This window comes from Notothenia coriiceps, unplaced genomic scaffold, assembly GCF_000735185.1.
Source record: "Notothenia coriiceps isolate Sejong01 unplaced genomic scaffold, NC01 NC01_scaffold00028428, whole genome shotgun sequence".
NCBI classification, from domain to species: Eukaryota; Metazoa; Chordata; class Actinopteri; order Perciformes; family Nototheniidae; genus Notothenia; species Notothenia coriiceps.
The window spans coordinates 33824-44772 of record NW_011361129.1 but is presented as its reverse complement, the minus strand read 5'-3'; the positions used below and the strand labels follow the sequence as shown (position 1 = coordinate 44772).

Genomic DNA, 10949 nt, shown 5'->3' with positions numbered 1-10949 from the left:
TGTGTGCCTTGGCAAACCAAAAAGAGAAATCTCCAACGAGGCGTTCTGGGCAGCATAGACAGGTATTTTCTGTGTTAGAGTTTTACTCGCTACAGGGTGTACTTTGAGGGTTTGTGGCTCTGCAGACCGTTTACATGCAGAAAAAGCTACATAACACACAAGGGGACGGGTAATAACCAGAAAAGCATGATGGGACCTTTAACATGAATACACCAAAAATAATAAAATGCAATTTAGGGTGATACAAGTGTCATAAATGACATTTACTTAAATAAAAGTACCAATACAAACGGGTAAAAATACTGCATTGCATCAGCAAAAGTATCAGCAAAATATACTAAATATAAAATGATTGCTACGAAAGCGTATATGTGGAAGGACTTGCTGTTTTTAACTACATTACATTGGGTAAATATACTGTTGATTAATTTAATGTGTAATATATGATCGTTTGGTATTTGTAAAATCTTAATCTGCAATGTGATAGCTGTCAGAATAATGTTTGAGAGTAATAAGTACAAACTAGTTATGGTACTGCTTTTTTAAAGATCTAGGTCTTGTATTGATATAGATACATTGCAAATAAAAATATACTCATTATATAAAAGTCAAGGACATTCACTGACAACATTTGATCCATTTAGATTGAAAAGGAGTCTTTCAAATGGTGAGATAATGATGTGTGGTGGTGCAGGGTCACACAGCAGCAGCAGACAGTATGGATCCTCCACTAACCCACTGACCTGCATTGCAGAGGCACATTTCTGCTACGTGATCTGTTTGTTAATAAATGATGAAAACGGGTGAATCTGAGGCCATGCTTCCCCCTAGTGTTCACGCACAGGAACTTCACTATATACAATTTGGTCAGTGTGCAAATAAAAAATAGTCTCTTCTGATATGAAATAAAGTCAGAATAATGTTCATCATTTTTTTGTGTTATAATCATGATGGCTCTTTTGACCAAACTGTATTATTACACAATATTGATATATTCTCTAATATCACTAATGAATACCTGTAGCCAATTTTATTAACTACAGATCAGTAACTTCATCATATGATTGTTTTATTTAATTCAATTAGTGTATCAACAGGGCACACAGTGTCATAGAGTAGAAGAATAAAGTTGTACAAAATGAAATACTCAAGTATAGTACAAGTACCTTAAAGTAAAGGCTTTGTTTGATCAGAAGATATTGGAACTAATCTGAATAGGCCAAATAACTACTAACTAAAGCTGTCAAATAAATGCAGTGGAGTACAAAGTACAATATTTGCCTCCGAAAAGTAGGAATATAAGGATTTTATAAAAGGAAGTACCTCAAAGTCGTGCTATGTTTCAACCACTGATTTATACCATCAGAAAGGAGACATAAAACAGAGCTAATAAATGATTACATATTACTTTAATTTTCTAGTCAGACGTGTTTTAGGGTGGGTTTGGGGAATATTAAACAATGTAGTAGTTATATAGTAATCCTGGAAGTAGCCTTTTGAACCTGGTGAGTGATTCCTGTCTGTGTTTATTTATTTTATTCACATGCAGAAACATATTGTTCTATAGTTTTAAGCCTAACTAATCATGGTTTAATATCATATGGGCTCGTTAATTATAGAGGCTGCGACGCCATTGCAAACAGCTGTTACACTCAGTGTTTGTGGAGCCCATTGCAGACAAAAGCACATTTTGTTACGGTGAGTTAGCTGTTGCACGATTTGGTTCTAAATGACTGAGTTTGCACAACAGAACCCACAACTGGACAGGTTAAAACCATTAACATAAATCCATTTAACTAAGTCTGTTAAACTTTACCTTTTATGTCCCCGGAGGCACATAAGGTCATCGTCAAACTAGTCACAATGCATTTATTCCGCTTGTCAATTTCAAAATAAAAGTCGTATAAAACTAGTTTCACTCCTGCAAGCGATTTCATTGGATGGAATATACATAGTCTTATGACCATCAAGTAGCCTAAATACATAAATGCATCAACTAAAACATTTATTTAAGGTCTACTTACTAACTTTTCTGGATCTTCCAACATATCTGACATTTGTCAACTGGGCCATCTCCAAGACAACTGAGCCATCCATTGGAGAAGATTATGGGATGTAGTAGAAAGCACTGGAGACATAAATTAGTAATTGGACTTTGAGTTAAAAAGGAGCAAAAAATAGTATCATATCAAAACTATTAATAAGACTATTGTAACAAATTGAAAATAAAGACATATTTACACAAGTAGGCTATTAATAGGCAAGATACTGAGAACAGTAAATTAAATAGGACATACTATATTCAGAATGGAGAGCTGTGCACATTTAAAAAGAGGTAGTGTGGAGCAGAGGGCTAATAACAGAGAGGCTAATATATTATCAATAACTTCAAAACGCTGTCACACCAAAGCTCTTTAAGTGGATAAAAACATTGAATAATAATCATATACAATGTGCAGGGTTAACATATATATTTTCTTTTTATTTCGGATTTAACCCATAAGGACCCACCGTGACACGGGTGTCACATGAACTTTAAATGTTCTGGAAAGTTCCTTATACAGCTTTAGCCTTGTTTGTATCTCATGAAGTCCCCAACTGGCACACACTGAACAGTCTGGTGGGTCATGGTCCAGGTCATGTGACTTTGTGTTACCATAACAACATGTCCAAGATGTCCATGTGCAGCTAGGCTAACACGCGTGACAGAACGAGCTACATTTCAAAAGCTTCTTTTATTTGCTAAAGGTACAATTCAAGTCATTTAAGAATTAAAATGTTTACATAACATGTCCTTTATTACATTTAACCTGTTGTGGAAACATTTCTTGATCAAATTGATATGAAACAAATGAGACAAACATCGCTGTGACACTGGTGTCACATTGGGACTTTAACCCTAAACTTTCACAGTAAACCCTGAGTGACATGCACAATTAGAAATATTATTATGATCTTCTGATTCAGTTATATTTAGTTAATATATTCTTTATTCTTCAATTAAAAGAATGTTCAAACTAATTTAAACCAAAAAAATCATCCTCATTAATGAAGTTATTTAAGAGTTATTTTACCATTAAAGCCCAATGTGACATAGGCTATGTCACTAGGTGGGGTTACTTGTCAGACATGTGTTCTTGTCTAAATTATGTTCCCCTTAATTTCCCCAAAAGTAGAAATGGGTCCGGGTTCTTAAGGGTTAAGTAGGCACAAGCACCACTTCCGGTTGTACCCTGACTAACCTGTGGCAGCTTGACTCAGCAGGTTTATATTTATCGTCCAGCGGCGGTGTGACAGGAGGAGATCCGAGCTGAGTGTCACAGAGCCGGCGTGACCTCGGCCGAACAACCGCTGACTCTCCGTCCTCCCCCCGCGGTGCAAACATGGCACTGAGCCGGCTGGAAAAGGCCCAGGTGTGGCTTTTCAAGGCGGTCATGGGGCTGCTCTTCATGCTGTTCCGACTCCTGTCGCCCCGGAGCACCTCCATGCCCGGGAAGAAGCTGCCGCCCGTCAGCGACTCTCTGCTGCTCGCCTCCGCCACGCAGCTCGCCAAGAAGATCCGGAGGAAAGAGGTGTGTTCCCGGGGTCAAACTGCGGGACAACCGCTGCTGGAAACACGAGATTTAGCGTGTTTGATAGACCAATATTTTTTTCTTATTTATATCTTTTAGGTTAATGTCGTTTGAGATGATCAAACTGTTCATAAGCAGTTGCATGATAGTCTCAACATCTGGCTTTTGTCAGCATAAATATTTACAATTAGTAGAAAATACGTTTTTCAGCCAAAGCTTTCTAAACTCTTGTGCTATCCTAGCACATAGGTAGGATATTTATCCTACCTATGTGCTTTTGTATTTCCTTTATTATGATGCTATCACACCTGTGGAATAACAACATCTTTATATACAGATTATAAAAGGGACACATACATTGTTTTACAATGTCATTAAAGCCTGTTATATAGCATGAGATATGAAGTATATCTTTACAGCATCAGACAGGTATGGGTGTGGTATTGTGTGCATTACAGTGTTAGGCAAATTGTAGTATAAGTGCATTACAAAAAGCTTCACAAATTGTGTAATCATTGTATTTGATGGCAGTATTTCCTGCAGTTTGCTTTTATGCAAATGTCATACAACTATTTGAGCAGTTAGTCTTTTTTAGAATATATAATTGGTCCAATTCATTCAAAGAAATGCACTAGTTTAATCTTGTGAAATGTGCATGAGTAATAGGTGGGCTGATTCCATAACTTGCACAATAATGTCTAATGGAATCACTTCAGCCATACTACATATCCACACCCCGCTCTTTGTATGCAGGTGAACCTGTTTCTTATTTCATCTGGACGAATACAGTGGAGATTTGGCCCATTTCTGTCAGTTTGTTTTGTTTTCCTGTTTTGAAACGTGTGTTGACGTTTTCCTTCTGTTTCTGCAGGTGTCCAGTGTGGAGGTGGTGCGGGCTTACATCGACAGGATCCAGGAAGTCAACCCTTTTGTGAACGCTGTAATAAAAGACAGGCAAGATAGAACTATTCTTCTTTATCTGATTAGCTGGTTCTCAAATGTTACGGTTCAAAGAAACATTGTAAGTAAAAAAGGCTTTTTTTCACCCTTTTTCTGAACATTACAAAAGACCATTAAATAGTTATAGAGAGATGAACCTTAAGATACATTTAGAATCAGAATAATAGAATTGTGCTTCTATATTGTGCCATTTTATCAATATTTACTTACTACTCCTTGTGGGTTTTTGCAGCTAAATTATTATACATTTTTTTATTCTGCAATTTTCTTTATACTTCTGTACAATATGTACTTGTCCTATTGATGATCCTAAATTAAACAGATTTGGGTCATTCATTCTGCATCCAGGTTTGATGCTGCCCTCCTGGAGGCGAGCCAGGTGGACAAGCTGATCGAGGAGGAGACCGGGGGAGAGGAGGTGCTGGAGGACCGGCTGCCTCTACTGGGAGTCCCCCTCTCTGTCAAGGAGTCCTTCGCCCTGCAGGGTAACCTCCAGAACCCTCCTGATTACATACATCAATAACAAGAAGCTTTGATAGTTAAAGCACACAGCTCAGCATTTGACCACCTGTCCGTCCTGCAGGCATGCCCTTTACCACCGGTCTGGTCTCCAGGAGAGGAGTGGTGGCCACTGTGGACGCTCCTCCTGTGGCCCTGCTGAAGAGAGCGGGGGCCATCCCATTGGGCGTCACCAACACCCCCGAGCTGTGCATGTGGTCCGAGACCCACAACCATCTGAGCGGCATCACCAACAACCCGTACGACCTGGAGAGGATAGTGGGAGGAAGCTCAGGTAGCAACTGCTGCTTGAACTTTTAACTGAGGGGGAGTTTTTACAAAGGACTTCTCTTTTAGGCAAATGTTTTTCAAGTCAAGAAGCATTCATATAAGAACGGATATCTTTCTGTTTGTCTTCATGGATAGCTCTGGCGTCACCTGATAATCATATGACACTACATTGCATACACTAACACAGAGGCTCTGACTTAGGCCAACAACAGTACGCAATTAATCATAGCCATCAAGTCTAAAAACAGATAATGATCGGAAAATATTCACGAACGAATCATGTGTGACAAACATTTGGGTCAGGAGAAAATATAAGTGTAAATGAAACTGTTGGAGCAAGGACTCGGAACACAAGGATAACCCTGGAGAGCTCAAACGGGTGTCGGAGTTGTATCTCGATGCCTGAACGCTGACAATGGGGGTAGAGTGGGTAACAGGCCGATATTTCCTCAACAATAAGTTAGTGGTAAACACACACAAATATTTCATTCACCATGTCTCATTTTAAATGTACCCAGAAGTAAAACAATGACATTTTCTACATCTTCTGAAATATCAGAAAGTGGAAGTGAAAATGTAGGGGAACTTTCGACCACAAGGCAGTTGATTCAGCAGATGAACTTATCTCTCTGTTTCCGTCCCCCTTCCTCCCCTCTCAGGTGGGGAGGGCAGTATTCTGGCAGCAGCAGGTGCCGTCATCGGCGTGGGATCAGACATCGGCGGCAGCATCCGTATGCCGTGTTTCTTCAATGGGATATTTGGCCATAAAACCACTCCTGGTGAGAGAACACTGAATGTAAATTGAACCATCATGCAAAAAACAGTGCATATACATATTGGACACTGTGATGTGTTTCTGCAGGTGTCGTGTCCCCGGACAACCAGTACCCCCCCCCCACTGGCAGACATGCAGAGTACGTCAGCAGCGGACCCATGTGCCGCTACGCTGAAGACCTGCTGCCCATGCTCAAGATCATGGCGGGACCCAACGCTCACATGTAAGAGCTCACAGTCTTATCTAACTCACATTCAAAGCAGGTGTTATTTAACAGTTTGTATAAGCACATTCTGAGATGCAAATGTGGCCCGCTGCACATCCATACCGGAGTGTTGCCTTATAAAGCTGCTGTGGGAAAGTGTGTGTCACAAAATGTTTTCCAAAGAGTGAAAAGGAGGGGCACATTATGTCCCAAAACACCAGACAGAAAGATAAGTAACTAAGTATGACCCGAAGAAAAAAAGAATACATCCGTGAACCTTGGAAAAAGTGTGACAGACAAAGCAGTCCATATCAATCCAATGAATCTTTGTTACGAGTATCCATCCCAACCGGTCTTCCTCAGGTAGATGTGAGTGTGTAAATATGCCATTTAGAACTGTAAATAATGCTGTATTCCTTTAAACCCTTATCCCTTAAGTGAATGCAAAGAGCTTGAACCACAGTCCAAAGTGCTTAACAGGGCCAACAGCTGACGGTGTGTAACGGCTCAACACTAATGTTCAACCTACAATACTTCTTTACATGTGTCCTCAGGTTGTCCTTAAACACGAAGGTGGAGCTAAAGAAGCTTCGGTTCTTCACCATCCCTCATGATGGCGGCTCTCTGATGACATTCCCCATCAGCAAAGACCTCCTGGAGATTCAGAGGAAGGTGCGTTGAATCTGCGCGCTGGAGAAACGGGGCTTATCGGGAGTTGTTTTTAGATTTAAAGATCGTCATGTGATGTTCTCCAGGTGGTGCAGCGTCTGGAGGCCGACCTCGGAGTGGAGGTGCAGGAAGTGAATTTCCCTGAGCTCCGCTACAGCTTCCAGATCTGGAACACACACATGGGTCTTCCTGACGAGAAGGGCAAGGTGGGTCGAGCAGAGTGCCCGCTGCACGCCTGTACAGAACAGTGTGCCTTAGGGAGAACATTTAATATAATATGAGTCTGAGTCACAGCACCTATTGTGGTCTGCTGTCAGGAAAGGAATCACTAATCCGTTTAACTGCCACAGCATAACACACACACACACACACACACACACACACACACACACACACACACACACACACACACACACACACACACACACACACACACACACACACACACACACACACTACTGCAGGGTCCTTTGTTAGTCTGATAAGTCATTATCATCCTGGTCTGACATATCTTACTATTTATTTAAATAATTGTATTTGACAGTTTAAAAGGATAAACTATTTTCTTTCTCTTTTTTCTGCATTTCTCTGAAAGCTTTAGTTTGTGACTTCTTATTTAAAAACATTGGTTAGCTTTAAAATTCAATTCACTGTTAAAGAGTAAACCATGCGGGCCCTGATGTGTTGCAAAGCGGCTTAACCATTATAACAGAACAGCAGAACATTACTGTACGCCGGGTTGGAGGGTTAATAACTTAATTAGTTCCTGAATACTGAATACATGGCTCTGAAAGCAATCCGAATACAGTTACGTGTTCAGATTACTTTTCGAATACTTTTGGAATACTTTCTTTTTCCATAACAGATGGGTATGTTTTGGTGAACAGGAGACACTTATTTTACTGTTTTAATGGCTCATCAAGAACTCAAACACAACATCTTGGTGTCATTCTGGAAAATAGTCCTTTAGTCCTGTCTGAAACCTTCCTTAGAATATTTTATGAATTGTAAGGTGTCCTTTGGTAATAACTTTAAAAAGTTGTTCCAGTCACTTGCCCCATGCATTCAGCAGCAGCAGGCCATTCACTTTGATTTGTTCCCGTTATGAAATGTCACCATTTCAACAACAAAGAAATGCTACTTAAACGTTATCTTGCACATTTTATCTAACAATCTCCGTTTCTAACTTTCAATATATTGACACGCTGCATCTCTCTCTCTCTCTCTCTCTCTCTCTCTCTCTCTCTCTCTCTCTCTGTCTGTCTGTCTGTCTGTCTGTCTGTCTGTCTGTCTGTCTGTCTGTCTGTCTGTCTGTCTGTCTGTCTGTCTGTCTGTCTGTCTGTCTGTCTGTCTGTCTGTCAGATTACTCGTTTTTCAAATATAACGCGAGCAGTTACTTGATTTTTGTATTCTGATTACGTAACGCTGTATTCCGTCACAACCCGACCCTGTGTGTACGCTAGTATCAACAAGCCACTACATGTGAAAGAGGGGTATTACTGCAGTAAAGAAAAACCCTGTGAGATTAAACAGATTATAGTGACACAATCACTTCTTTATTCTGCTTTACTTTTTCTATCTTTTTTCTTTTAACTCAAAGCAATATTTATATAATAATATTTATTATGCTCATTTTCAGGTTCATATTAGTATTTTGTGACATTTACATGCTTTAAGTACAAAAAGGTCTTTAGTTTTCTCATACCGCCTGCTCGATGTAATTAGTACTTTTTGTGTTTTTTCCCTGCCTCAGCCTCCTCAGGCGTTTTCAGAGCTGATGGGGGAACCAGGACGTCCCATATGGCCTCTGTGGGAGCTGCTGAAATGGATGGTGGGAAAATCCGAGCATACCATGGCTGCTATCGGTAAGAGGGGTACAAAAACATTGGTTATTATCATTTATTTTGTCTGGTATTAATCAGCATTAATCCCGTTTTTAGGCCTGGCCCTGATTGAGATGACGCACTCCAAACCGTCGCCCTTCATCCTCCAGCAGAAGGAGAAGCTGCAGAACAAGGTGGACGAGCTGCTGGGCGCTGACGGGGTCTTCCTGTACCCCACGCACCCCAGGGTGGCCCCCAAACACCACCACCCTCTCTTCAGACCCTTCGACTTCACCTACACAGGTCAGTCCTCGTCATACTTTTGACATTCCCGCCTCAAGTTTTAGTATTAAGTCATTTTAGTCAAGCATTTCTTAAGCATTGGTTAATAAAAAGGCTTACTTTTCTCCAGTCTGCAATGACATTAGTTTTTACTGTTACTGTTTTTGTGTTGACTCGAACAAGGCTTCCCTGATTATAAGGCAATTTTTCAAAAAATATGTTCTTGCAGATTAATAATAAGAAATGACACAAAAGCCCAACATAATATAATTGTTGGGAACTCAATTGGGACTTTGTCAACATCTCTACAATTCAGAGACTATTATAATAATGGCTTCTAAATCCATCAGAAAGCTTGACAAACACAAAACTTCACATTTGGGTTCCAGGATAACTGCCGTCCTCCTGTAAAGTTTGCTGCTATGGACAGTCCTGCACTCATGTACATTTCTTAGTGACTGTTTTGTGTATATTGATTGTTGTGCTTGTATTTATGTCTTTAAGTGTGAATATGTATAAATGTGTCTGTTGATTGTGTGTATACATATTTCTATATACAGGACTGTCTCAGAAAATTAGAATATTGTGATAAAGTTCTTTATTTTCTGTAATGCAATTAAAAAAACAAAAATGTCATACATTCTGGATTCATTACAAATCAACTGAAATATTGCAAGCCTTTTATTATTTTAATATTGCTGATTATGGCATACAGCTTAAGAAAACNCCCCCCCCTACCTGCAGCTATAATCAACATCCTGGGTCTGCCGGTCACTCAGTGCCCCCTGGGTCTGAACGAGGAGGGTCTTCCCCTGGGGCTGCAGGTGGTCGCTGGAAAGCTGCAGGACCACCTGACCCTCGAGGTGGCTCTCTTCCTGGAGAAAACGTTCGGAGGCTGGAGGGACCCTGGGGCCAAATAAAACCACACACACACACAACCAAATCTCCAGACTGAAGATTGTGGGACTTATCTGCCTTGCTGCTTGCTGTAGTTCACAAAGGGGTACAATCAGATCACTGGATGTTGAAGTGACGAGATTTTTTGCACTACTGAGTTGTACCAATAAATGTCAGTCATACTTTTATAATTTACTCAGTTCAAATCATGAGCACAAGCTTTAAAAAAGATAGATTTTCACGTGTGTGAGTGTTCATATCAACACACAAAACAAGGCTCTTTGCTGTTGGTGAATGGGTCTCCAATATGTTTAACAACAATGCAGTGTAGATACCTACCTCTTATAGAACATGGACAGTTCATTTTTCCAAGTTTTGTTTTTTGTCTGCAGTTACACATACAAAGCGAACATTCAAGGCTTAATTCTACATTTTGGATCAATAGAAAACAACCTTTCTTAGGAGGTGAGATTATGACCAGGAATACTTCAATTGCAAAAAAACAGCATTGTCACCGTTATAATTGTCTATGCATTAGAGTTGTCATGACGTTTTCCATCATAGTCATGGAAAAGTGATAATAGACTATTTGACCACAGCCATGCTCTCACACCTGTGTAGATGTAGAGATAAATAAGACCGATTAGGAATGATAAAACCACTCTAAGTATGGTGAAATTGTTTGAATACACTGACAAAATCTTAGTTGTGTGGTAATGTGAATGTCACAGAATAATAATTGTGCCTGGTTTATGCTGCACCTCATTTGTTTCTTTTAATAAAAAACGGAATATTTGTTCTTATTTATAACTTCAGCAAAAATATTTGTGGTTCTTTTCACTCACTCAAAACAAAAAACAAATGAAATTCCCAATTGCTATTTTTCACTGCTTGCTAAACAGTAAAGAACAACATTTTTCTTAACTTAAAGTGGACCTATCATGCTATATTTGAATAATATAGTGTTGGACCATACC

The 10949-nt window shown here is 39.8% G+C and overlaps 1 protein-coding gene across 1 annotated transcript; it reads left to right on the top strand.

The window, feature by feature from the left end:
• The first annotated feature begins 3265 nt into the window (after positions 1–3265).
• On the top strand, positions 3266–10794 carry faah2b (fatty acid amide hydrolase 2b). Its single transcript, XM_010785904.1, has 11 exons — positions 3266–3572; positions 4444–4526; positions 4881–5017; positions 5116–5325; positions 5981–6100; positions 6184–6319; positions 6856–6973; positions 7057–7176; positions 8724–8835; positions 8911–9096; positions 9820–10794. Exons 1-11 carry the CDS (start codon positions 3384–3386, stop codon positions 9993–9995), a joined length of 1587 nt encoding a protein of 528 aa, XP_010784206.1. The 5' UTR covers positions 3266–3383; the 3' UTR covers positions 9996–10794.
• Positions 10795–10949: the final 155 nt, after the last annotated feature.

What these genes read in the sequence shown, in the direction of transcription:
- faah2b (XM_010785904.1), top strand. Translation starts at nt 3,384, where the DNA reads ATGGCACTGAGCCGGCTGGAAAAGGCCCAGGTGTGGCTTTTCAAGGCG. An exon ending in GCGGGACCCAACGCTCACAT is followed by an intron (nt 6,320 to 6,855) that starts GTAAGAGCTCAC and finishes ATGTGTCCTCAG; the next exon opens with GTTGTCCTTAAACACGAAGG. An exon ending in TTCCTGACGAGAAGGGCAAG is followed by an intron (nt 7,177 to 8,723) that starts GTGGGTCGAGCA and finishes TCCCTGCCTCAG; the next exon opens with CCTCCTCAGGCGTTTTCAGA.